Raw genomic sequence first — 27,768 nt, forward strand, 5'->3', positions numbered from 1 at the left:
TAAGATTATCAGTTTGTCATGTGCCACTCTCTCTGCAGGTCTTTCTGGGGACCCCAAGAAAAGGAAGAGTGTTGTGGCTGATACGGTGAGATTTGGTCTTGTGGTTCGCAACAGGAAGCAGGCTGGACAGGAAACTATATTTCTTTATAGTTAGAGACATTAAACAAATATCTTTAAATGGGCTCTCCACCCAAAGCAGATACATCTCCTTTTTGGTAGATGCTGCAGAATTAAACCACAGTACAGTGTCTTATGTACAAGAAACAAATGCTCCTGCGCTCGAAAGTTTGCTGTGGATTAACGTGAGAAGTGGGGGAACTCTCCGCAAACCACACCACTGCATCGGCTGTGCTGCCACTCTCAACAGGTCAGGGAGAACCCAGGCGTTTTCTGAAAGGAAATAAGAACAGAGGGCACACCAGGCTTGCGCATTACCCTTGTAAATATGAAATGTATTTATTATAAAAATATTATACTCACAAACGCAATGATAAAATCAAGCACAAAATAAAGTCCATACAAGGTCCCATCCTCAAAGCTGACGCTTTTTAAGGGTGTCCCCTTTTCTTCAGAGCTAAAACAGTGTCCTATGTGTCTCGGGGAGATGAAATATCTGAATTTCCCAGTCACCAATTACTAGTGGGTTCCACTTGTCTTGATACCTTTTTAAAGGGAAACTATATTAGATGTATTTATTTGATAACTAAACCTGTATTTCAATTCTAATTATTTTTATTAAAGTTTTGACACATAAAATAAGAAAGATGCATGTACAAACATTGCATTACAAAATTTTACAGTAAGGCTTAGAATGTGGCCTACTGGCACACCTTTCTTGGCATAAATTAACACCGTGTAGTTTTGTTGACCACAGATGGTTGTGGAATGCTTAAGCCCCATGTTATAACAATAAATAATAAATAATTATAGCAATAAAATGAAATAATATAAGAAAACCAAAATAGAAAAATCAAACTGAAAACAAAAATAACCAGAATATCTCGCCAGAAAAGTGTACATCGCTGGCCTAGTAGCTATAATTGGTTATAACACCACCTAAGAGGTTCACTTGAAGACATAATCATTCACAATTAACAGGTTCAATAGAGTTGTAACCATGGATCCCAGTACAAATTAAAGTTTTATAGTTTCTTATAATTAAAGTAATAAGCCCGCTCATAAGAGCATTGAAATTTAACTCTTTGAACTACTACAGAAATTGGAGGCATTTGGAGCTGAGGTTTGTTTACATTTTTTGGTTACAGTTAGCCTAGCTGCAAATAGAATATGTAGTACTATAGTTCTAATGTAGTTCTAATGTAGTACTAATGAACCCCATAACCTGGGAAATCAATGAAAACACAGAATTCCAGAAACTAGTTAAACACTTACATGTCTATAAGATGTGCATAAGGTTACAGGTATGACCACAGCTGTGCCAACAATGAGGAGATTCTGTGTCATACATTTTGGACAAACTGTATGGAGTCATGTACCATCTACATATAATTTTAAAGGAGCTTTCCCAATGGGTGACACATTGCGGCACTCTGTAAATATAGCTAATGGCTTTTTGCCAGGAATATTCTGAGAAATCCTGGTTGAGATCTATTTCCCACTTTAGAATGGGAGGGGTCTTGACAATACAGGTGATGTCCCGAAGGAATTAGTAAAATCAAGTGACCCCCCCCCCCCTCTTTGTTGATTGGGGAAGTTGTATAGACATCCCATATTGAGGTGAAAGGATTAACTGAATGGCGGGGATAAGACCTGTGAAAATGTATCTGGTATACCTCATATGAAGACCCAGAGGGGACTGGAGAGGGGATGACTTAAAGAGCACTATATCCTGCAAGGATCCAATGGGACACTGAAAGGGATAGAATTAGATATTCATAGGCCTGGAGAGGTAGGGTGACATCTACGCTAGGGGATTTCAGGTTATTATTCAACAGAGGGGATTCCCAGGTCGTCAAGGATGCTTGGATGGTGGGATGAGAGGTTATACATGGTTTGTGAAAGGTTGCTGATGCTATTAGCTAGGATGGAAGTTCTCTGTTGTGGAGTAATTAGCGCTTCAGGAGAACCCATTGTTTGTCTGTACCAACCATATTTGCGGTTGATTAAGTAAGACTGCCTTATAATAATCCTTAATGACAGGAAGTCTCATGCCTCCCACATGTTTATGCCTGCAGAGATCCTGAAACGAGACTCTCGCTCTTTTCCATCCCATATAAATTTCTTGGTACAGATGTTAATTCAGTTAAAGAATTGCATGGAAAGAGGGATGGGAAAATAATATAATATTTTAGGTAGCACTAGCATTTTGAAAGTCACAGTGCGGCCTAGTCAGGAAATCTCAGACATCACCTATGCTCTCAAGTCATTCTGAACAGTGTTCACTAGATATGGGTAATTTGCAGAGTATAAAATGCAAATGGAAAGATCAGTGCTACTACCCATACAACATATTAATGACAGCTCCCGGGTGCTCGATCCACAGTCATTGGCTGAGTAGAATAATGTAAGAAAGATGATCTGCACAGTGAATGTGGCTCCTAAGAAATCTTCATTTTATTGGAAAGCCACAATGTACAAACACAGATAAAATCTGTAGATGTGTTTCAACCTATAAGGTCTTAGTCATAACCCAATTTGCAGAGTAAAACCTAGAGATAGAAGATGTTAATTAAATACCCAAGTAACACTCAGGTTATCCCATTTGTACAAAAATTCCAAAGAGGAAAGAGCTATTTGTGTTATGGTGAGGATTACGTCATCTGCAAAAAGTCCAATCTTGTGAGGGGTATCATTAACGGTTATCCCCGATATTAGAGGGCTATTGCTAATGGTCGTAGCAAGGGGCTCAATTAACCACTTCCGGCCTAACCTATAGCAGAATGACGACCGGGCGGGAGTTTCATTGTTCTGAGTGCATGTCATATGATGTCCTTCAAGTGGAGGGCCACCCTGAAAAAAAAAATTCCACCAAAAATCCTAAAAAAATAAACAAAAATTTTGAAAAAAAAAAAATTTTTTATACTTACCTAAATCCTTGTTGCTAGGCAGTCTTCCTAATCTGCCTCTTCCTATTCCGCGGCGTGTTCTGCTCCTCGGTGAGCGGCCCCGTTGTCTTCTGGGAACTGTGTGTGTTCCCAGAACACCACGGGGCCATTCACAGATCGCCGCGCCGCTCGCGCGTGCGCAGTAGGAAACTGGCAGTGAAGCCGCAAGGCTCCACTGCCTGTTTCCCTTACCTAGGATGGCAGTGCCGGGACCCGAGAGCCAGAATCCCGGTTGGCCTCTGGCGGCCGACATCGCGGGCACCCAGGACAGGTAAGTACTTACAGTGTTAGTAGCTGCTGACTTTTAAATTTTTTTTTATGGCTGGAATCCCGCTTTAAGAACGTGTCACTGGTGTGTGCCCCCGGGGCATAGCATACTAGCTCATTATGAAATACTTACCTTAGAATGAAGCTCTAAGTTGAGGCAGCTGACACTTCTTCCGGGTTCGTGGGTTCCAGCGCTGTGATTGGCTGGAGCCGCGATTGTGTCACAGATATGTTTTTAATTTGAAGGGTGACTGGAGCATGATCCGACCACATGATGGCATGTATTTCCTCTTGTAACACTTGTTGAAGAAGTGGAAGGTCCATGAGGATAAAATCTATCCTAGAATAAGATTGGTGTGGATCTATAAAGTATGTATAATCCCTTGCAGAGGGGTAAAGACAATGCCAGAGGTCATACAAGGCTTCTTGATGCAACAGAGATTGCAGTGTTTGCCAAAATGAAGAGTGAGCAGAGGAAGTATCCAGATGTTTATCTATTATAGAAGTAAAGTCCCCAAAAGGAATCAACAGGTCTTTTAACAATCTGTCGGTCACGTTTGAACAGGTTCCGTAAGAATTGAATCTGCCCCTCGTTGGGTGCATACAGGTTAACTGTGGTGTAGGTAACGTTTAAATCACAGATCAAAACAATGTATCTGCCATTAAATACTCCTTTCTTCTTTGTGTCAGTATTGGCAAAATAGATATGTGGAAATTATATATGGAAGCACTTTGGAGGATTTGAGTCTTGAAAATGAGATTCTTACTCGCAAAGTACATCTCCATGTATCTTTTTAGCAACTTCCCAGAGGCCTCTCCTCTTATATGGGCTACTGAGCCCATGGGCGTTGAGTAATACATTTCAAAGCCATAGCAACCAAATAGGGGGTGCTAGTGAGAATCTTTGCGGTATCACATAAATAATTTAAAGTATCGAGATAGTTACCTCACATGATTTGGTTGTATCACAGTGCCAAGTCCCCAAGCGAAACTGAAGAAGGGATCCAGCACCCTGGCCATGTGTAGAATATCATCTGGCGATAGAACTCCTTGAAAAAGAAGAAGATGGAAAACTGAACATAAACAGTCAATATACTTTAAACTAAATAAACATATAAAAAAAGGAGAGTAACTACTCCGAGTAGCATTTCACTATCTATATAATCAGGGGGCTAGTTCCATAAGAGGTCAACTCGGACCAGTAGGGCAAAAAGGAATCATGCAAAGGTGAACTCTGTGTTTAGTCATAGCCATCATCAGCCGGTGGAAGGTTCCCAGTTTGGAGATCTTGCCCTGAGAGATGAGGTGGGGGAAGAGGCCTGCTCACCTGGTGGTAGTAACCTCCATTTCTTCACAAGATGAAGTCCGTCTGCCAATGTATAGATGTCGAAAGACCTCCCCTCCTTGGTGACAACCAATTTTGTAGGGCAACCCCATTTATAGATCACGCTATGGTTTCTGAGGGTTTTGGTAATAGGCTAAAATGGTGAACTGTGACAGGTCAGCCATAGACAGTGAAATGAGCGTAAGGATCAGGAAGTGGGTTATACTTTCTAAATAATTGTATCAGCTGTTCCTTAACGTGGTAAAAATGAATGCGACTATCACATTGCGCAGTATTCTGAAAGATAGGAGGCTTAGGAAGCCTATGAGCCCTGTCAACCTTTATCTCATTTGCAGGAACATCTAGTAGTAAGATAGTAATACATTTTTGTGCCTGAGATCCCCTTGGGGCACTGTCTGAGCCACTCCACATAGTTTAATATTGTTTCTACGTGATCTGTCTTCTATAGCAGCAATTTTCAATTTTAGTTTATGGATTTCATCATCTGCGTCATTATGTACGTCCACAAGCTCATTATGGGCTGCTGTATATTCCCCTATCGTGGTCTCAACATGACCAATTCTGATTCTGTCTCCTATTTCAGATACATCAGATTTAACTTGAGCTATAAAAGAAATCATGTCTCTGTGTAGAGCGCTTCTCAAGTATACCAACATGTCTTTCAGTGTTGTGTCTATAATAGGTTGGCCAGTAGTGGGGTACTGCTCTATGGGATCCATCAGCTCCCTGGTGTCCTCCTCCAAGGAGGAGGAATCAAGACTGTGCTCACCTTGTTCCAGGAGGGAGCCTGCTTGTGCCAGGCTAGACTTCTGTGGACTGCTGTGTGCTGATTTAGGGATTCCAGTGTCCCAATAGGAACGCTGCCGTTTGGCAGGGTGTGCAGGATGTCTCCCCTTGCTCGGAGACCCGCTGGCAGAGGAGCAGGGAGAGGCAGCAACAGCACCAGCTCAGTGTGGGGAGTGGACAGAGCGAGAAGAAATCAGTCAGCTTGCAGGGACCATCCCGCGACTTTCTCATCTCTCCTTGCCGGGTGTGTTGGCCATCTCGAGGGAACCGGTGTGGATGCTGATTCCGCTTAAGCCGCTGCAGTTAATCTGGTCTGAGAAGCCATCCAGGAGCTGAACAAAATTGCAGCCATATTCCTCTGCTACTGGCCATGCCCCCCACTAAACATATATTTCAAGAATGCACCCACCACATGGAATTCACAGAGATTTATTGGTTTTCTATAGAAAGAGCAAAGGTAAACTACTTGCCTTCAGGCTCCCTCTCTCTGATTGAAACTGGGTATAGAGTTGTCCAGGGGGAAGAGGTTTTTAATCTGCAGATTATCTGATCTCCTAAATTAAATACTTAAATTTTTTTTTGTTTATGTCTGTTCTGCTGAGGCCATACTGTGCCTGTGCCCACACCTATTATTACTTCTTCATGACTGACCAAGAATAGCCCCAGAAAGAAACTTTCTGTTCTTGTAAGCAGACCTTTTTTTGTTCCTACTTCAGACCTTCTCAGCTATGTCAAATAAAGGTCCTTATTTTAATATTTCCACATGGGTATGAGTTTAAGGACCGTAAGTAACAAATATGCTATTGAGTTATATTTTCCTACTAGTTTAGGTGTTAGCATTGTGCTGCATTAGTAGGTCAGCTCTAGTAAATAACTGATCTGGTTGTGAGATAGTTTTAAAGTACATTTTGTGGTCAAACAATGTTTGATGCAGTTCTGTGAGTAGAAGACATCCCTTTTGATTCAAAAACTTATGGGCCATCTCATCTTTGTAACCCCCCACACATTTATCAGGTTAAAATCACCCCTTGGTGAAAAACTGTTTTTCTTTTGTTATCAAATGTGTGGCTGTAAAATAAATAGATCTATAAAAGAAATCAATTGATAACATTGAACTCTGGTTGATCTGAATCCATAATAAACCCTAGATGTGGAGTTGAAGTTTGCAAGAAAACCATTGGATATCAATCTCTGGGGCCATCTCCAATCTTGGAAGGTGGTCCTATTGAACCCTATGAAAAGCCATTGTGCACGCGTATTTAACACACTAAAGAGCTCCCTGCAGGTTGTAAACAAACCAGAGGCCATAGGCACGATTTTGAGGTAAGTATCCATCTGGAGATGGTGCACTACTTGAGCACAATGGTGGGGGTGGGAGGAATAAGTGCACTTGGTTTGAAACTAGGCAGCTATCCTCTGCACAACAGTCAGACTCACACCATTTTGTTGGGTAGTCTGGGACTCTGTTTTGCATATTATTTATAATGCAGGTACACTATTCTCAAACACACCCATATACTTCTTGATGAGTCTGATATAGAGAAAGTGTGATAAACTGTTGATACTAAGGCATTTCTCCCAATCAAAGTCAAGTCTGTTTTGTAATTTTGAATCTGAATACAGATATAGGAAGCAGAGTGAAAGGAAGTTACACAACGCAGGCTTTAGAAAGGAAACCCCACTCTGAACATTTAGCACTGTGAGCTGTGGCTGCAGTTTAAAACTAAGAACATAAATTAGGAAATCAGGTTTTCCAATGAGCATGAATAGTTTACTCATGGGTTGTTTTTTATTACCTGGGATTGCTCTTTGACAGATCGTGCTTGGTACCAATAACTGAATACATGAGGAACAGTTTGTGTAGGGACCTGAGATGTTAGAAAGAATAAATATGTATTGAGCAGTAAATTATATATGAAGGTAAAATGAAGGCGTCCGTAAAGGAATTGCAACAAGAATCAATAAAATGGCACTAAGCACCAGAGATGAAAAGCTGAAAAATAGTACAAGAATTGATTGTTTGCTAAAGGCTATGTGTTTGTGGCAGAGCTGGATGTTCTGCCTTAAAAGAGTCTAAAAATTATATTTTCCAATGCACATTAGTGCTCTTTTAAAGCCTATGGGAAATGGCAATTTCATTATTGTGCACAGACCCAATTAACTAACTTTATCATCATGATTATTGGTTTCAATTTATCTTTATTAGTGGATATGATTTTTTTCCAAAGCTTATACCATTTATTACCATCCAAACAGGAATAGCTTTCTATGTGGGTTAGTTACCTAAAATGTTTTATAAGGCTTTATCTGTGAGCTAAGTTGACTATCTAACAAAAGTTCAGTCGCATCTTGGGTATGCATAAAAACAAAAAAAATCAGTTCACAGTTCAACTGTGAAAATCACACCATACAAGAAAAACAGAAAGAAAAAAAACTGCGCTACACCACACTGATTGCAAATTTGCAGTTTGCAGTTTCTACTGCTAACTCTTTCCTGTGGAGACCAGGAGTTCAGAGAAGCAGCATTGAGAGAAAAGGAGCCAGCATGCCTGCCTGCAACTGAGCCCCCAAGGATTCTATGCAAAGCTTCACTCTCCTGCTTATAGGATACTGGGACTCATTCTACACGCCCATCATCCCTAGTGGTACCTGGAGTAGTGGCTACGTTAAGCTGCCTGACCAGGATACAGTCTTGAGATGTGCCTTATTGTGCTTCCCATCTGGTAAGCGCATATGTATGACAGTGAAGGATCACTTTGCTGGGTGTATCTAATTTCCACTTACCTACTTGCTATTCACGGAGAACTATTAATTAATTTTTCCTGATCTTTTCACTTCTATGGACTGTGTTATTATTATTTTTTACAATCATTGCACTAATGATCTGACTTCATTGGATGTTTATGTGAGTTTCCAGTGCATACACTGATTTATTGCATCTTGATTATGCCATCCAGTTCTGGTCACCTATCCTCAGGAAGGCCGAAGAGAGTCTAGAGAAGGGCAACAAAACTAAAAAGGGGGTTGGAGGACTTCAGTTATGAGGAAATAGTACAAACATTAAACTTATTCTCCCCGCAGTAGAAACACATAAGAGGCGATGTGATCACAATATGCAAATCTTTAAATGGTGACTCTAGCGTTGGGAGAAAACTGTTTACCTAAGGTCTCTAAGGAAAATGCATCCAGACCATGAAGTTGGACAAGAAATGGTTCAAGCGTAAACTGCGTAAGGAGTTTGTTTGCAGTTACAGCGCTAAGGATGTGGAACTCACTTCCACAGTTGATGGTATCAGCAAGGGAATGTAGATTAAATCAAAAAGCTTTAGATGTGTTTCTTAGCAAACACAGTGTACAGGGATATTGAAAAGGGTAGTGACATAATAAGCACACGCATACACTCTCAGGTTGAACTGGTTGGACTTATGTCTTTATTCAGCCTAACCAACCATATAACTATGTAAGTGCAGCAGCCTGTAGTGTCAATATGTGCCTCCTTCCTCCCACCTTCTACACATTCCTATTAGCCTGTCATTATGATGGGCTACTGATTGGCCAATGGGTATGTGCATGAGACAGGTTTGGATGAGTACGTTTTTGCATTAACAGAAAGTGCCGGAGCTATACCAAAATATAACACCCTGGGTTCTCAAACTTAGTGACAGGGACTGTAGACTGCTGCATGTTAATGCAGACACCTTGAGGTGCCTGCACCTTATTGTTGATAGCAGCTTGTTGAAAGCCTATCTTATGTGATAGGCTTTAGCCTTTTTAAAGGACCCCTAACTCCAGTAAAACTGGAACTTCTCCCTTGCAGCGGGGCTGCATCTGCACTGCAACGGTTAACTGCTTGTTTCTGTCTAGGTTATGGTAAAAGCAGTTTTACCTTTTCCTCCACTTCCCTGGAAGGCAATGCTTCTCATGCTCAAGTGATGGCCTGTCCCCATGTCTAGTGCAGAGCTATGGTCCTTGCATCTAGTTGACATTAGAGGGCCTTAGACCACAAGAGTGCATGGGAGAAGAGGCTGTGGGAACCGGTCTAGCAGCATGGAGGAGCCTGCAGGAGCAGAGGATTGGTTAAATAAAACGTGCATTACCAAATCACTTAGACCTGAACAAGCAGTAAACCCAATTTAGTGCAGGCGCAGTCCAACTGCAGTGAAAAGTCCTGGAGTTAAAGTGGTTGTAAAGACCTAAGGTGTTTTTTTTTTTTTTTTTTTTATGCATTAAGATAAAAAGCCTTTTTTGTGCAGCTGCCCCCCCCCCCCCCCACCTCAACACTTACCTGAGGTCCCTCTTTGTCCAGCAGTGTCCACGAGTGTCTCAGCCATCAGAGATTCTCCCTCCCAATTGGCTGAGACACAGCAGCAGGACCATTGGCTGCTGTCAATCAAAGTCAGCTAGCCAATCACTTTAAATCACTTTAAGATTTATATTATGTGCAGTAAATGAGTGCTTCACTAAATTGGCCACAGTGAACTGTAGCCTGATCCTTTGTTACGTATGGGTCATTGCTCTTTTGAGGTTATTGTCAATTTTTGCACAGATCTGAATGATCTTGTACATGTTATGTTCATGTTCTTAGTTAAGGATGGTGACCCATGGTACAGTTTTGTCAAAAACGCCTTCAATTTTGTCTTTCTCTCTTATTTCAGATAGTTGAAATCTTGCTGCAGTATACTGACAAAGCATTGAGGAAATGTCCGGAGCAAGGCAAAATCCAGGTCATGGAACAGCATTTCCAGGTACGGAAGCTGGGTGATTAAGGGAATTCTCACTCTGAGAGCAGAAAAAAATGGTTTAAAACTTCTTTGTAAAACTGAACTTTTTAAAGCTTAACATCAGGCAGATGTAAAAATCCAGCTGCGATTTAATGAAAAATAATTAAAGCCAAATTGAATCTGCATGATTTTTTTATTACTGTAATTCATCCAGGCTGCATATAATATATCTGATTTTTTTTTAAAACTAATAAGTGCTGCAGCAGTCTAGAACGTTGGACTGCATTTCTTACACAAAGCTACAGCCCAGCTCTCCATCTGTCCTACCACCCCACCCACTGTCAGGAGGTGAGGAGGAGGGGGGTTGATGGACCTTGGGAGAGTTTGACTGCTGCAATGTGTGTGTCAGAAACTGACTATCTAGGTTGTTGCAGCACAGAGTATTTTAAATCTTGCCGCAGTATTTATTAGTTAAAGACGAAAAAATGATGAGATGTGTCACTGTATATGCAGCCTGGGTGCATTAAAATAATACACTGTCTGGGTTCTTTGGGCTTTAAAAATATTTTAATTACTGCTGTTAACTAACTGAAGCACTCTCTCTCATTTATATTTATGTATACAGTGTGTGTGTGTATTTATGTATGCATGTGTGTAGATAGATATAGATAGATATATATATCTCTATCTTACTATTACACCTACTATAATACTCTGTACAACAGCACTCCTACGGAGAGATGAATGGCTATGGACTAATCTATTACACACTATGGTCTGCCTGACACTAATAGAAGGAGAGAGCAGAATGATGACCTTTGTTTGTGTTGTACTGCTTCTTCTTCTTCTTCTTCTTCTTCTTCTTCATTGTCCATTCACAGAGGGGGGGCTGTGTTTAGTCTAGGTGTATTGCTCAACTACAGTACAGCCAGCACGACGTGTCTGCTATCTGGCATGGGTGTCTAGATCTGAAGCAAAGGAGGATCTGAAAGGCAGAATCAAGGTCTTATTTCTTAAATCCGGATGGATCCAATACACCCAATGATCTTATTTGGTCACTTTTATGACTGTTGGGTTCACCTAAAAGGAGGATTGCAAAATACTATTGGCAGTATTTCATAAAATAAATGAGACAGTAGTACTGTATCGTCTCGAAAATGTTCTCAACGTTTCTAATATTTATCTGTAAATGTAGTTGGAAGTTTTCTTTAGGAAAAATTATGCCTATTGGCCATGTGAGACCAGGTGCTCTTAAAACTCATAATTGAGAATAAAGGTTGAGGCTAGAGGGCTAAATCCTCCACTGGCTTCTTTTGTATTTCCAATGACATTTCTGGCTGTTTTTTTTTTTTTTAAGAGGTGAGTTTCTTGAGGTTTTAAGATGATTATTTATTGTTAATATGTCTTTTTTGTTAGGACATTGTACCAGTCTTAGTTGATTATTGCCTGCTTCTGCAACGCACGTAAGTTGTTTTTTCACTGCGTGTGAAATGATTCTTTTTTTATTATCTGAATATATGATTTTTTTTTTTCTTAGTCATGTTGTTTTCTACTGTTGATTGAAGATAATTAACAGTATCTTAATGTATTCAAAGCTTTACATATATTTTCCCTGTACAATCGTTTTACAGCTGAACTCCAAGCTCAATTATTTTCATTCAGGTGTAATCCTTATTTGTCCAAAAGAAAATAAAACCAATTTCTAAGTTCCTTAATGTCCGTGTAAAGAGACTAGAAACAGTAGCTGTGATATACTCACAGTCATCAGCCTGGGAGGAGATGCAGATGAGTTCTTCCTGCTACATCTTAGTGATGTGTGCCTGCTGGGAAACTACATCTCTCACTGTTCCCTTTGGATTGATTATATGTGAAGATTTGGGGGTTTTTTTCTTGATTGGTGCAGCTTCGGCAGGGATTAACATTTTACTTTAATTGTGCTTACATTATTTAAAATTGTGTTGATTTTTTTAGGGCATTGTAAGTTTCTCATTGTTGTACAATACCTACCCCTGTACCTCACGGAATAACAATGCCTGAAAGGTGCAGCGGAGCACAGATTGTCAAGATTAATTTGAATCTGCTGTCACTCACATTATGGGACCATGTAGTGGCTGGGAAAGGCTGGAGACTGCAAATCTACTTAAACTACAGGGGAGCAGACACCCAACTGGTCACCTTGGACAGGGAGAGCAAACAGTAGTGACGGTTGTTTGTACAGAAAGCTTTTGCACAGAATCGGAGTGCAGGACACATACAGTGGGTAAAATAAGTATTGAACATGTTACCATTTTTCTAAGTAAATATATCACTAAAGGTGCTATTGACATGACATTTTCACCACATGTTAGTAACAACCCATGTAATCCATACACACCACAAAAAAATAAGTTAAGAAATTTAGTTAATTGCAACAAAATGGAATGACACAGGGAAAAAGTATTGAACATATGAAGAAGTAGAGGTGCAAAAAGGCATGGAAAGCCAAGACACCAGCTGAAATATATCAATAATTAGAAAGCAATCCTGCCCCTTGTCAGTGCAAATTAATTTCAGCTGGTTCAGTCTTAACTGATAGCCTTTAAAAAGGTGTCTCTTTACCAAAGTGTCGCACAAGAAACATCTCATGATGGGTAAAAGCAAAGTGTTCTCTCAAGACCTTCACAACCTTATTGTTGCAAAACATACTGATGGCATTGGTTACAGAAGGATTTCTAAACTTCTCAATGTTCCAGTGATTACTGTTGGGACATAATCCAGAAGTGGAAAGAATATAATTTCACTACAAACTGGCCACGACCAGGTGCTCCTCGCAAGATTCCTGACAGAGGAGTGAAAAGAATGATCAGAAGAGTTGTCCAAGAGCCAAGGACCACTTGTGGAAAGCTTCAGAAAGACCTGGAATTAGCAGGTACAAGTGTTTCAAAGAAAACAATAAGTAATGCACTCAACTGCCATGGCCTGTATGCACGCTCACCACGCAAGACTCCATTGCTGAAGAAAAAGCATGTTGAAGCTAGTCTTAAAGTTTGCTGCACAACATTTAGGTTGAATGTATTTTTGTTAATATTTTCTGACTATAATATCAATATAATCAAAACATATGGTACAAAAAAGAGGAAATAGGGAGGGGTAAACTTATTCTGTACATAATAGAACCCAAAAAACAATAGAGTCATAGACACCATATATGCTAAATGTATCACTGAATCATATCAAACATTACCTCGGGTATGGTATTAAAATCAGGAAAAAAGAAAAAGGATGGAGCAAAAGAAATGGGAACAAACAGAAAAAGAGAGATAGATAAAGAAATCAAGTAGGTCGACACGGTACAAGCTATAAGGCTTAAACAATCCCCAAAGGTCCATCTTCCACCTTATGATCAAAACAAGCAAAACCTCTTATCTAGAAAAAAAATCTTTTTTGAAACTTATCTGAGTTTGAGTAATGAATCCAAATATACCACAGCTTTTTATGTTTTTCCCATTTGTCCAATTCTCTAGCTTGCATCACTTCCATGAGCATGGTATCATTGATGAGGTCCACTCATAGATTCAAGGGAGGGGTAGTGTCAGCCTTCCAGAATCTGGAGATAAGCTGACATGCTGCTGAAAGAAAAAATCTAAGGAGACTAGATTTCTGCGACTTGACAGATCCTGGTAGGGTAGATAAAAGAGCAGTCTTAGGTGAAGGGACGAGCGACTTGTCATAGATTTTTTTATATATTTGGAAGATATGTTTCCAGAAGGGGCGGATATGGTCACATCCCCACCATATGTGCAAATGGGTACCTCTCGCTCCATGACAGCGCCGTCAGGTGTATCAGGAAAGATCCAGTTTAAAGAAACTGGGTCTTTGTGCCACCGGGAAAGCAACTTGAAGTTTTTCTCCTGCGTATAACAGATCATCAAGGATTTATGAGTGAACAGGAATGACATATGCCAATCCTCTAGGGGTATCTCCATCTCCAAGTCCCTGGACCACAGTCTAATGTATGTGGGGAGCTCACAATGAGTATGAGAAATTATCTCTTTATTAATTAGAGGCAGTGTATGGCGGGGTACTTTCGAGAGAGTACACAATCCTTCATATGCCGTTAAGGGCCTATGCGCTTTTCCTGACTCATGCAGTGGCTTATTCAAGCTTAAGGTTGTCAACCAGTCCTGAAGAGCTCTGTTACCATCAGCCTGGGTACGAAAGAGTCCTAATGATGGATGCACAAACGAGCGGGCCGCAGGCCACGAAATCCGTACGTATGTGCTAAACACAGAAGTTCCGTTACTCTTCGGTAAAGCTGGGTTATCAAATAAGGAGATCAAGATGCTGGGTTCCGTTGAGAGTGAGTAAGGCACACGACGGAACCAGATGGATAGGGCCGCAATAGACAATAGAGAGCGACAACATGGAACAAAACGTAGCACCATATCCCCATAGTAGTACCGCAAGTCCACTGGGGACATATCCTGCTCAACCTCTGAAGAGGATTTTGTTAATGGATGATGAAATAATTCCAACAGTTGAGAAAATAAGGCTGCGGCATTGTATATTTCAAAATCGGGTAATCCAGTACCTCCTTCTAATTTAGGGGTACACAGAAGTTTGTGTTTCAGTCTAGATAATCACTGTTGCCATAGAAACTGTAGCGTGAGGGAGCGTAAGGTACAAAAAAATGCTGCTGTTAGGTTAATAGGAATGGCTTGGAAAAGATATGATAATTTGGGGAGAATATCCATCTTTAAAATATTAATGTGCCCAAACCAGGGAATTTGCAAGTGGTACCAGGTTTCTAGAGACCTCCTTTGTTTAGTTAGTAACGCGCTATAGTTAAAGAAGTAAAGATCTGATAGAGCGCGTGAAATCCCAGGAGAAATTTGATTGAGCAGTGGATACAACCTTGGGGGGGGGGGGGGGTAGAGAAATCACAGACAAGCATGTGAAGAAACAGAGAAACAGCTAAATATTACAGGCTATAATACTCTACTCCTTGGAGAACAGCAATCTGTATTGATAGCCTTCATATCAAGAATGAAGGCAAAAAAGGAGGAAACGGAGGAAGTGAAGAAAGGAAAGAGAAAGAAAAGAGAAAAGGAGAGCGGTCCCAGGAGAGGGTGGACACCACGGATGCGGGACCCATGCAAGCAAGCTTTAAAGTCGACCATAGCTAGTCGGGGGCAGGGACGGGAAAGAATAACTTATCCACGGTTCCCAGATTTTCAAGAATTTTGCATACGAGTCCATCAATATACTGGACGTCTGCTCATTAACCATCAGAGCGGTCGTTCTGATTTTCACCCCTTGGAAGGTAAGAAGGTGGGGTCTTCCAGGCATGGGCTGCTTGGCAGAAATAAAAAGGTATGAGGCCAATTTCTGCTGGGGTGCAAAAAGGCCCGGTATAGGGCAATGCAAGAGAGCCAGCCAGGCATCCTTTCGGACCGTCACATGAAATAAAGTCTGCAATAGGCCAAAACTCTGGACCAGAAGTCAATCAAATGTGGGCAGGACCACCATATACAGTGGGGACGGAAAGTATTCAGACCCCCTTACATTTTTCACTCTTTTTTTATATTGCAGCCATTTGCTAAAATCATTTAAGTTCATTTTTTTTCCTCATTAATGCACACACAGCACCCCATATTGACAGAAAAACACAGAATTGTTGACATTTTTGCAGATTTATTAAAAATGAAAAACTGAAATATCACATGGTCCTAAGTATTCAGACCCTTTGCTGTGACACTCATATATTTAACTCAGGTGCTGTCCATTTCTTCTGATCATCCTTGAGATGGTTCTACACCTTCATTTGAGTCCAACTGTGTTTGATTATACTGATTGGACTTAATTAGGAAAGCCACACACCTGTCTATATAAGACATTACAGCTCACAGTGCATGTCAGAGCAAATGAGAATCATGAGGTCAAAGGAAATGCCTGAAGACCTCAGAGACAGAATTGTGGCAAGGCACAGATCTGGCCAAGGTTACAAAAAATTTCTGCTGCATTTAAGGTTCCTAAGAGCACAGTGGCCTCCATAATCCTTAAATGGAAGATGTTTGGGACGACCAGAACCCTTCCTAGAGCTGGCCGTCCGGCCAAACTGAGCTATCGGGGCAGAAGAGCCTTGGTGAGAGAGGTAAATAACCCAAAGATCACTGTGGCTGAGCTCCAGAGATGCAGTTGGGAGATGAGAGAAAGTTGTAGAAAGTCAACCATCACTGCAGCCCGCCACCAGTCGAGGCTTTATGGCAGAGTGGCCTGACGGAAACCTCTCCTTAGTGTAAGACACATGAAAGTCTGCATGGAGTTTGCTAAAAAACACCTGAAGGACTCCAAGATGGTGAGAAATAAGATTCTTTGGTCTGATGAGACCAAGATAGAACTTTTTGGCCTTAATTCTAAGTGGTATGTGTGGAGAAAACCAGGCACTGCTCATCACCTGTCCAATACAGTCCCAACAGTGAAGCATGGTGCTGGCAGCATCATGCTGTGGGGGTGTTTTTCAGCTGAAGGGATAGGACAACTGATTGCAATCGAGGGAAAGATGAATGCGGCCAAGTACAGGGATATCCTGGATGAAAACCTTCTCCAGAGTGCTCAGGACCTCAGACTGGGCCGAAGGTTTACCTTCCAACAAGACAATGACCCTAAGCACACAGCTAAATTAACGAAGGAGTGGCTTCACAACAACTATGTGACTGTTCTTGAATGGCCCAGCCAGAGCCCTGACTTAAACCCAATTGAGCATCTCTGGAGAGACCTAAAAATGGCTGTCCACCAACGTTTACCATCCAACCTGACAGAACTGGAGAGGATCTGCAAGGAGGAATGGCAGAGGATCCCCAAATCCAGGTGTGAAAAACTTGTTGCATCTTTCCCAAAAAGACTCATTTCTGTATTTGATCAAAAGGGTGCTTCTACTAAATACTGAGCAAAGGGTCTGAATACTTAGGACCATGTGATATTTCAGTTTTTCTTTTTTTATTAAATCTGCAAAAATATCAACAATTCTGTGTTTTTCTGTCAATGTGGGGTGCTGTGGGTACATTAATGAGGAAAAAAATGAACTTAAATGATTTTAGCAAATGGCTGCAATATAACAAAGAGTGAAAAATTTAAGGTGTTCTGAATACTTTCCGTCCCCACTGTATGTAGGATGTCCCCACACTAACCACAATTCCAAAAACATCCATCGCTGCTTCCAGGATAAGTGTGGACAAGCCAAGCTAGGACACAGTACCACCGCAGGAGCATTTTATAAGCAGCCTTGAGGGTGGCAGTGTTGAATGAACATTTTGCTATTGTTGTCCAGGCTTTGCTCCAGTCCTCCCCTCTCAATACTCGAGCCAAGATCTTGCTCCCGTTGTGTCACATAGGAAAGTTTTAAAAAGGACGATCTACCATTAAGAGTGGCGTAAAGAGATGAGACCAGGGGACCCTGGGGAGTGTAGACAAGTATGCCTAAAAAACGTCTTGCAAAAAGGAAAGGTGGAATGCCAACGAAGAGATGTAATCCAATTTCGTAATTGCAGATAATGAAAGTACTCCTGCCTGGGGATCTCGCACGTCTCCTGAAGGGATTCGCACAACAGAAACGAGCGCGCAGTTAAGAAGTGATGTACCCCCGTAAAGTCGTGGGAGACCCACCAGGAGAAGGAACGAGGTTGTGCCAGTCCTGGCAGAAAAAGGGGATTAGTAGTGATTGGTAAAAGAGGTAAGAAAGGGGACATTAAGTTTCCGGAATATTGAACTGAATCCCACAGCTTCAGGCTGTGCAGCAATAAAGGGCTTAGTGTTAACGGGCGTTGTTTATGGAGAAGACCGAGCAATGCTTGTAAAGAAATCTGGGCACAATTAGGTAGTTCCAAAAGCACCCACAATGGGATGTCAGAGGTGGCATGTAACATACATGGATAGTTGAGAGATTTGAGCTGCCCAATAATACCTGACCAAGTTGGGAGCTCCCAGGCCACCCTGTAAACTATGGGTGTAAAGGGTCGATCTGGGGACTCTGGGCCGCTTATGAGCCCAGATAAAGAGAAGGATTCTGTTCTGCAATAGGCGTAGAAAAAAGGAAGAAACATGTATGGGCAGGGTCCGAAAGAAGTTGAGGACTTTAGCCAGGATTGTCATTTTGACAGCATGGATCCGGTCTATCCAGGAGAGAGAAGGGAATTGCCAGGAATGGAGAAGTGAGGTCAAGGAATGCAGCAGGGGATAGTAGTTGGCTGAGAACAAGGTGGAGTAAGAGGAAGTAAGTTTAATCCCCAGTTAATCTATAGAGTGGGGTGCCCAGTGATAGGAGAATTGTCTGTAGATGTGTGACCAAGGCATCAGGAAGAGTAATGTTCAGCAGTTTTGGCGAGATTTATATGGAGGCCTCAGATGGCCAAAAACTGATCCAACGTTACCTGGAGGTTGGGAAGAGAGATAATTGGATTGGTAAGTACCAGGAGAGCATCGTCCGCATAAAAATTTGCCTTATAATGGTTGCCTGCATACGGAACGCCAGAAATGTCAGGGTTGTTACGGAGGGCTATGGCTAGCGGCTCCAGCGCAAGGATAAAAAGAGCTGGGGACAGTGAACAGCCCTGCCTTGTAGCTTGGAAAGGCGAGGAAAAAACCCAGTGTACTTAACGGAAGCTGTGGGGGACAAGTATAGGGCTTTAATCCAAGCCAGGAAGTCACCCCTGAAGCCCCACAGCGTGAGCACAAATTCCAAGTAGTCCCAGGAGATCGAATCAAATGCATTATATATGTCGAGGGACTATAAAAAGCCTGGTATCTTATGCTGATGTAAGATGTGGATGAGATGGATAACCTTGTGGATGTTGTCCCCCGCCTGCCGGCCTGGGACGAAGACCTGGTCTCTGTGTAATGAGGGTTTGAAGATATTTATTGATACGGGTGCTCAGAACCTTCTCCAGAATCTTCGGATCCACATTCAGCAAACAGATGGGTCTAAATGCCTGCGGCTCAGTGGCCTCATCTTAAGTTTTAGGAATCATAGTAATATAGGCTTTAAGGAATTTGGGGGAAGGCTGAGAACCCTGTTTCAATGAGTTAAAATATGTAGCAAGATGGGGGGCCAGAAGGGTGGCAAATTTCTTGTAGTAAATGCCTGAAAACCCATCCGGGCCAGGGGCCTTGGAGGGCTTTAGCACCTTAATAGCTTGGCCAATTTCCTCCTCTGAAACATCCACTTTAAAAGCATCTTGAGCAGCCGTGGATAAAAAAGGGGAAATGGAGATGCCGAAAGAAGTTCTCAGCAAGCTTCAAGTCAAACAAATTTGGTTTCCCGTATAGAGTGGACAGGAAGGTTGCAAACTTTTTGCTGTAATCTTCATCGGGTTGGAGGTGAGGCCGCCACCCCTGGTATGTAGCTGTACGGGTTTGTGTGCACGGCCTATTGAGTTAAGTTTCCGGCCAGCATGGGTCCAGGTTTGTTAGCACTCATGTAAAATCTGTGCCTGGCTCAGCCTGTTCAGTGTCAAGCTCAGTGGCCAGGGTATCGCAGGCCTTACAGTTGGCAAAGGTTGGCCTTGCCTTCCATGCTGCATCTGCCTGAGCCAGGTGTGAAGTCAGCTCCTGTACTCTCTTCTCCCTGGCACGTTTCCTGGAGCTGGCAATCTGGATCAGGTGACCCCGTATAGTGGCCTTATGAGCCTCCCATAAGGATAGAACAGAAGTCACTGAACCCAGGTTCTCGGAAAAATAGGAATGAATATGTGACTGTATCTGGACATGGGAGGCCTGGGTGGTGATTAGGGACTCATTCAGTCTCCAGTGATAGGTTGAGGAGGTCCACAAGGTTCAACAGCAGGACCAATGGGTCATGGTCTGGCCAGGCGGAGGTTGGGATGGTGATCCTATCTAGCAATGGTAGATGTTGAACGTGACTGAATTTGTGGTCGATTTCTACAGGAGCTCTGGTGTGGGTTAGAGTAAAAGGTATATTCCTGTGAGCCAGGGTGAAGTTCCTTCCAGACATCCACTAGACCATAATTCTGCAGAATAGAGCACATGTGCGTTTCTGAAAGAGTGTCAGAGGAGGGGGCCACCCCACTCAGAGAGCACCTGTCAAGGGAGGAATTAAGTGTCATTTTGGAGTCCCCCATAAGGAGAAGAATGCCCTGCGGATGTTGTGAGATGACTTGCAGTAAATGAGAAAAAAAAAAACTATGTTGAAACTTATTTGAACCATAATACCCCACCAATGTCACCTCCTGGTCCCCAATGGTACCTAGCAAAAGTAAATATCTTCCCGTGGGGGCAGCAATTTCACGAGAGCAGTTGAATCGGATTCCTACTTTATTAAAGTGTATTATATTTGTACTGTCTACCCTCAAGTTGTAAAGCGCTACGTAAACTATTGGCGCTATATAAATCCTGTATAATAATACACCCACAGTTATTATCTCTTGACCTTCCCTCTTAGATTGTAAGCTCTAAGGAGCAGGGCCCTCTGATTCCTACTGTATTAAAGTGTATTGTATTTGTACTGTCTACCCTCAAGTTGTAAAGCGCTACGTAAACTATTGGTGCTATATAAATCCTGTATAATAATACACCCACAGTTATTATGTCTTGACCTTCCCTCTTAGATTGTAAGCTCTAAGGAGCAGGGCCCTCTGATTCCTACTGTATTAAAGTGTATTGTATTTGTACTGTCTACCCTCAAGTTGTAAAGCGCTATGTAAACTGAGCTATATAAATCCTGTATAATAATAATGGTAGGTCACGCCTAAATGCAATCAGCACTCCCCTATGTTTCTCAGGGGCAGAAGCAGAGAAAAAGGTTGGGTAATTAGGGGAGAGGTATTGGGGAGCGGAGGACTGAGAAAATATCGTCTCCTGCAGGCAGACTATATGCACGGCTTGTGATTTCAGATGATGAAACACCTTGGACCATTTAGCAGGTGAGTTGAAACCATGGATGTTCTGGGAATAAATCTTCAGAGGTCTCAGACCCATAATGCACAGAAAAGGGTGGGCAACGGTATTGAAAAATGAGCACGTGGGGGGTGGCTCTACCACTGGGCACATGGCTGCGTTATAAAATGCAATAAAACTTCTAGGAGGGAGATAGGCAGCCATCGGGACAGTCAAGGGCGAAGTAGGGGATGGGGGTGAAGGAAGGGAGGGAGAGAGGGAGGGAGGGGGAGAAGGGAGGGATAGGGAAGAGGAGAGAAAAAAACCACAGGGCAAGTAGGCAATATCACTAAAATCACAGTTCAGCATCATAATCTAGGCATATGAGTACGGTATGACAACCTAGCTGTGTGGGAGCATCACAGGTATAACAACTTAGTCCCATAAGAAGAGGTTAGTACACCTAAGGAGGTGTCCATCAATCACCAGGGGATAGGTAAGGTGAAGTGGTGGAACTCACGGTTGGAGGAGTAAAGGAGTCACACAAACTGGAGGGGCAAGAGGGGAGCCCACCACAGGCAAAAAGAAAACCCAACAAAACCATGGGGATTGAAAAATGGTAGGAAGGAGAGGCAGTCCAATCCAGTCAGATAAAGTATAGTTCAGATCTCAAACAGGGAAAATCCAACAGCTTGATGGGGAGCAGCTTCTGAGAGGGTGGCACTGTCCGCCACAGCTCACGCCCTGCAGGTGAAATTTAAATAGCCGCAAAAACGTGAGGCTAAACCAAGGTACTTGACATCCAACAACAGGCCGTCAAGGCCATCACATCTGCAGAGTTAAGAGGATTTTGACCAGGCGGCCAAGCCGTTTAAAGCGATGAAAAAACAGAGCTTACCCGTTCAGTTCATCGCATCCTGGGTCGGAGCATGAGGATCCTGATTGCGGGGTGTACGAGGGAGGGGAGCGCTTGCGGCTTCCAACCTTCTCCCAGATGTAACCCAGTTGAGTTGAAGGAGGTTGAACACCAGAGGGCCACACTGGACTGCTGGTGGCATTCTGTGGGGATAAAGGTGTAACGCCTCCAGAGTTGACTTGGCCTCCTCCGGATTGTAAACTGTGGCTCTGGCCTTGGCGAGTGAAGTTGAGCTTGAACGGAAAGCCCCATTGGTATTTGATGCAATGGGTCAAGAGGACTGATGTGTAGGGCTTCATCTGTCGCCGTTTCTGTATAGTGGAGGGCACCAGATCTGCAAAAATTTGGTATGAGTGGCCCTGGAAGCAGAGATCTCGTTTGTCTCGAGGTACCTGCAAAAGTGAATCTTTTATGCGATAAAAGATAAATTTTATAATTATGTCCCGGGGGGGGGTTTCCGGCCTCTTCGGCCCCAGGGCCCTATGTATGCGGTCAAACTCCAGGCGTTCAATAGGTATCGCTTTTACCAACTCCTGGAAGATCGCGGTGGCAGTAGAGGTGAGATCCTCAATGGACTCAGGCAAACCCCGCAAACGCAGGTTACCCCGACAGGACCTGTTTTTAAAGTCCTCCGGCTTTAAGAGAGCCGCATCTAGTTCCTTTTTAAGGTTAGAGAGATCTTGCTCATGGTTCTCAATAACTGTAGTAGCAGCATCCATCTTATCCTCCAGGACATTAGTACAATTGCCCAGCTCTCTGATTTCCCTCGTCGGGTGGGCTGCCAGTTTAGATGTGGCTGCAGAAAGTTCACTCTGCAGCATAGTTTTGAATCTTGCCAGCATATCAGCATCCCACAGAGCTGGCTGTTGGAGTCCAGGTGAAGCCTCTAGCAGGCTCTTAGCATTGGAGGGCACGTCCAGATCGCCAGAGAGTCCAGGGCTTACAGCGTGGCGGCTGGCAGGAAGGCCGCGGCTCCGGGCTGATTCGCTGATCAGGAGGTGGAAGCGCGGATGGTCCGCCGATCCATGTGATGCCGCTGGGTGTAGGGAGGGTAAGGGTGTCGGAGAGGGGGAACACAGCTTCAGAAGACTTCTCTGCTTGCTGATGTGCACAGTGGTGGAGGAGCGAGACTAGCCAGCTGCCATCTTTGTTCACTGTTCACGAGCGCCCCCCCCCCCCCAGTCTTTGATATATTCAGTTTAAAATTGCTAAAGGTACCAAATCTATATAGTTCATGCAGGAAAGAAGGGATACTAATGTGGGGCTGAGTAACATAAAGTAACAGGTCATCCGCGTATAATGATATTTTTCAATGAGCGGAGGGGTGTCTGTATGCCATGAATGGAACTATTACCCCTAATGGCTTGTGCCAGATGTTCCATGACTATTGTATTCCTTTAGTTAGGACCCTGACAGAAGGGGAAGAATATAAAGACATAATTTCTTTATTGTACATCACGGGACACAGAGCAGCCATAGTAATTACTATGTGGGTTATAGGCCACCTTCAGGTGATGGACACTAGCGCACCCAAGACAGGAAGTCCCTCCTTATATAACCCCTCCCACACAGGGAGTACCTCAGTTTTTTCGCCAGTGTCTAAGGTGTTGGTCATGGGTAAAGAAGTGCTAAAGAAAGCTCCGCTGTAGGATCCTTACTGGGTCAAGGGGCTATGCAACCGGATCCATTCAAGGCGCCTTGAAGAGGTTAAGGGATGGTACCCAGGCCTCGTGGCAGAAGAACGAGGTTATGCCTGTAATACTTCTCCTTGGGGAGCTGGACCCTGGGATCCAGCACTTTGGTCTTTCTTCTGAATACCTAAAGGTTTTCTGGCAGGGTGCTATACAGGTCCAGGAAAGAGGACCCTGTAAGTGGAGTCCCAGTCCCTGAAGGTCTGTCATGACTTAGCCCACCGTGATGGGTGAAGATTGGGTCTGTCTGGTCACCAGCAGTATCCTGCGGTGGGGAAAAGTTAAGTAAAGACAATCCTAAGGAACGCCTATGGATTTCTTCCTATGTGAGTAAATGTGTCTTGCTTATCTTTCACCACTAGAGGGTGTGAAAGTCTAAGACATGCCTGATGTTTGCTTACCTTGCCTCACAATAAGATGATGCTCAGTGTAGCGGCTCTGGATGAGTTCAGCTGACCTCTCCTCACTCTCTAGCCAGGAGGAAATAGGAGGGGGATCGCCCATCTGCTCAGTGATTCCCCTAAGCAGATCCTCTTCCTCAACTGCCACCCCCCCCCCCGCCAGCTGTCTTGTGGGCGCGCGCATTTGTATCTTACATAGATACGATTGGTCAGCGGGAAAAGGGGGCTTGGCTAAAGCACAAGCCGACGTGCACGTGGATTCTGCAGGCACAGAGCGGGCTGGAAATTTTAAAAGCCTCACTCTATTTGGGCTGAACAGTCGATGGAACACAGGAGCTTCAGGGGCACGTAAGGTGGTGGATCCAGGCACTTCCTAAAGTACACATTTACTTAAGCATCAGGCTGGGCAAGTGATAGCAGCATATATACATATATATTGCTGGACTGAGGCCCAGCAGGTGATGCATGTATATTAGTGCCTCTGCATTTGTGCTTAGGACTATGCGTTCCCGCAAGGGGGCTACAGCTGCAACAAAAGGGAGCACAAAAGCATCGCCTTCAGGGTCTGAGGATCCTGGGCATGCATCCGCAGTACCTTCCTCTCCGGAAAGACCTGATGCAGCTGGCCAGGATGAGCCATTGGCGCTATCAGGTATTGTTGCTTCTCCCAACATCTCAGCCCCTGCATATGTCACTGAGGATGTTCTTGCTTTGGCTTTGGTTAACTTAGAAGAGAGGTTAGCTTCTTTAATCGCTAAATCTTCCCAGGATGGGGGAAAAAAGCGTGTCAGGTCCCCTTCTCCCACCCTGGACCCCCAGATGGAGGAACAGTGGGCAGATGATGTTGAATCACCATTGGAGGACCGGGATAGGAAACAGTCTCAGAAGAACCTTTCTCAGCCTCACAATCTCAAAGGTTGCAGGTTCATTCCTTTTCAGAGATTGTTTGTTCAGCCTATGAGTTAGGCCCCTTTCACACGATCGCACCGTTCAGGTCCGCCTGTCAGTTTTGAAGGCGGACTTAAAAGGGCGCTCCATGTTAGCCTATGGAGTGACGGATGTCAGCGGAGACATGTCCGCTGACATCCGATCAGGTCTGATCTGCTAAAAGCAGACGGATGACTCTACGCTCGGATCCGTCGCTATCGGATCGGGTGAGATCTGATGAAAACTTTTGACAAGCCCCTCCCCGCTCAGTGAGCAGAGAGGGACCTGTCATCCGCTGGCTCAGCGGAGATCAACGGAGAGATCTCCCGCTGAGCCGGCAGACCGAGGCGGACTCCGTGGAAGCAGAGTCCGCCTTGTGTGAAAGTGGCCTAACTCTCTGCCGAGGTGGCCGAAACTTTGGTTCACTCTTTGGGTTCTCTAAAGCCCCCTCAGGCTTTACATGCTTTTCCACTCCACCCGTTACTGGAACAGCTTATATATGCTGATTGGGAGCACCCAGATAAGCATTTTCTTCCTCCTAAAAAGTGTTCTTTACTTTATCCTATGGAGGAAAAATTCACCAAGAAATGGAGTGTGCCAGTGGTTGACGCCACTATTTCTTGCGTGAATAAGAATCTAACTTGTCCAATGGACAATGTCCAGGTGTTTAGGGATCCAGTAGATAAGAGACTGGAGTCTTTGCTTAAAATCTCCTTTGCTATGGCCGGTGCGGTGACTCAACCTGCAGTGGTGGCAATTCGCATTTGTCAATCCTTAAAGGACCAAATGAAGCAGGTCATAAAGTATGTGCCTGCTCAACAGTCCCGGGACATGGCTGATCTGCCCAGGGCCTTATGTTTTGCGGTTGATACTATTAAAGACTCTATTCATCAGGCATCGCACCTCGTTCTCTTGCTAGTACAGATGCGCAGAAGTCTGTGGCTAAAGCACTGGTCAGCCGAATCACCATGCAAAAGGCTGTTGACTGGGTTCCCCTTTCATGGGGAACGGCTGTTCGGGGAGGATTTGGAAAAATACATCCAGAAGATTTCAAGTGGTAAAAGTACCCTTTTGCCAGTTGAAAGGAAGAGTAAACGTCCTCCCTTTAATCGCTCATCCTCTCCAGGACCAGGGGCAACAGCCTCCAGGCAGTCGCGACGGCCTTCACTGTCAAGTCCTAGAGGTAAACCTCAAGGTCAAACCCAAGGGCCGAAGAAGCCCTGGGGACAAAAGCCTACAATCGGGTGGGGGGGAAGGCTTTTGCAGTTTTCAGAGACTTGGAAGGAAGAGATCCAGGACAGATGGGTTATCTCCGTAGTATCTCTCAGCTACAAACTGGAATTTCAGGAGTTTCCACCATCCCGTTTTCTAAAATCAAACATGCCCAAAGACCTAACGGAAAGAAGGTCTTTGTTTCTGGTGCTTAATCATTTGGTGTCTCAAGGGGTAATCATAGAGATTCCCACAGAAGAGCAGGGTATGGGGTTTTATTCGAATCTCTTCACGGTACCAAAACCGAGTGGCGATGTCAGACCCATACTAAATCTCAAGGACCTAAACCAGTTCCTAAATATCCGTTCCTTTCGAATGGAGTCGATCTACTCAGTCGTCTCCACCCTAAGGGATGCATATCTGTATGTACCCATTTTCCCCGCTCACCAAAAGTTCCTACGGTTTGCGGTAGAGAGTCACCATTTCCAATTTGTGGCCCTACCTTTCGGGTTGGCTACTGTACCTTGGGGGTTTACAAAGGTGCTACCCCCGCTCCTGGCAAGGCAAAGGACCTGGAGTATAACATTGATGGCATATCTAGACGACCTGCTACTAATAGATCAGTCAATAACTCGCCTAAATCAGAGTGTGTCTACTGTCAAGTATCTGGAACACTTGGCGTGGATCCTCAACTTCAAGATATCAGCCTTACATCCAGTAAAAAGGCTGGAGTACTTGGGTCTGGTCATAGACACAGCCCAGAAAAAAGTGTTTTTACCCCAATCAAAGGTCAGCGCTATGAAGGAGTTGTTCCAGCTGGTCAAGGCGAGGAAGAACCCTTCCATCCGCCTCTGCATGAGATTATTAGGGAAGAAGGTGGCTTCATTTGAAGCAGTCCCCAATGCAACATTTCATTATAGACTATTGCAAAACAGTATCTTGTCTGCTTGAAATAAGAAGGTCCAAGCCTTGGACATACCGATTTATCTGTCCCCAAGAGTTTGTCAGAACCTCAGTTAGTGGTTGGTAGTCAAGAATTTGCAAAAGGGAAAATCCTTTATGCCAGTTATTTGGAAGATTGTGACGACGGATGCCAGTCTAACAGGCTGGGGAGCAGTCCTAGAGGAGACTACGGTCCAAGGGAAGTGGTCCAAAATCAAAAGGACCTTGCCCATCAACATCCTAGAGATTCGGGCAGCACGTCTGGCTCTACGGGCCAGGACATCCAGGTTACCGGATTGGCCTGTCAGGATTCAATCTGTCAACGCTACGGCATTGGCCTGCATCAATCACCAAGGGAGCACCAGAAGTCGCGCAGCCCAAAGGGAGGTGAACAGTATTCTGGCTTGGGCAGAGAGACATGCACCTTGCCTATCTGCAGTTTTCTTTCCGGGGTAGAGAATTGCCAGGCAGATTTCTTAAACCGTCAGCAGCTGTTTCCAGGGGAATGGTCTCTACACTCTGACATCTTTCAGGCAATTTGCCAGAGATGGGGCACCCCGGATGTGGACCTATTAGTGTCCAGATTTAACAAGAAATTGATCAAATTTGTGTCAAGGGCAAGGGAT

General features: G+C 43.8%; 1 protein-coding gene across 2 annotated transcripts in view; it reads left to right on the top strand.

The window, feature by feature from the left end:
* The window catches only part of VPS8 (VPS8 subunit of CORVET complex), a 388,855-nt gene that overhangs the window by 81,756 nt on the left and 279,331 nt on the right, over positions 1-27,768 (top strand). For both annotated transcript variants that reach the window (XM_073633432.1, XM_073633433.1), the window contains exons 19-21: positions 39-85; positions 10,119-10,208; positions 11,601-11,647. In XM_073633432.1, coding sequence (XP_073489533.1) covers positions 39-85; positions 10,119-10,208; positions 11,601-11,647 — 184 coding nt within the window. The remainder of the gene's footprint in view (positions 1-38; positions 86-10,118; positions 10,209-11,600; positions 11,648-27,768) is intronic.

This window comes from Aquarana catesbeiana, linkage group LG06 (assembly GCF_042186555.1).
Source record: "Aquarana catesbeiana isolate 2022-GZ linkage group LG06, ASM4218655v1, whole genome shotgun sequence".
Classification (NCBI taxonomy): domain Eukaryota; kingdom Metazoa; phylum Chordata; class Amphibia; order Anura; family Ranidae; genus Aquarana; species Aquarana catesbeiana.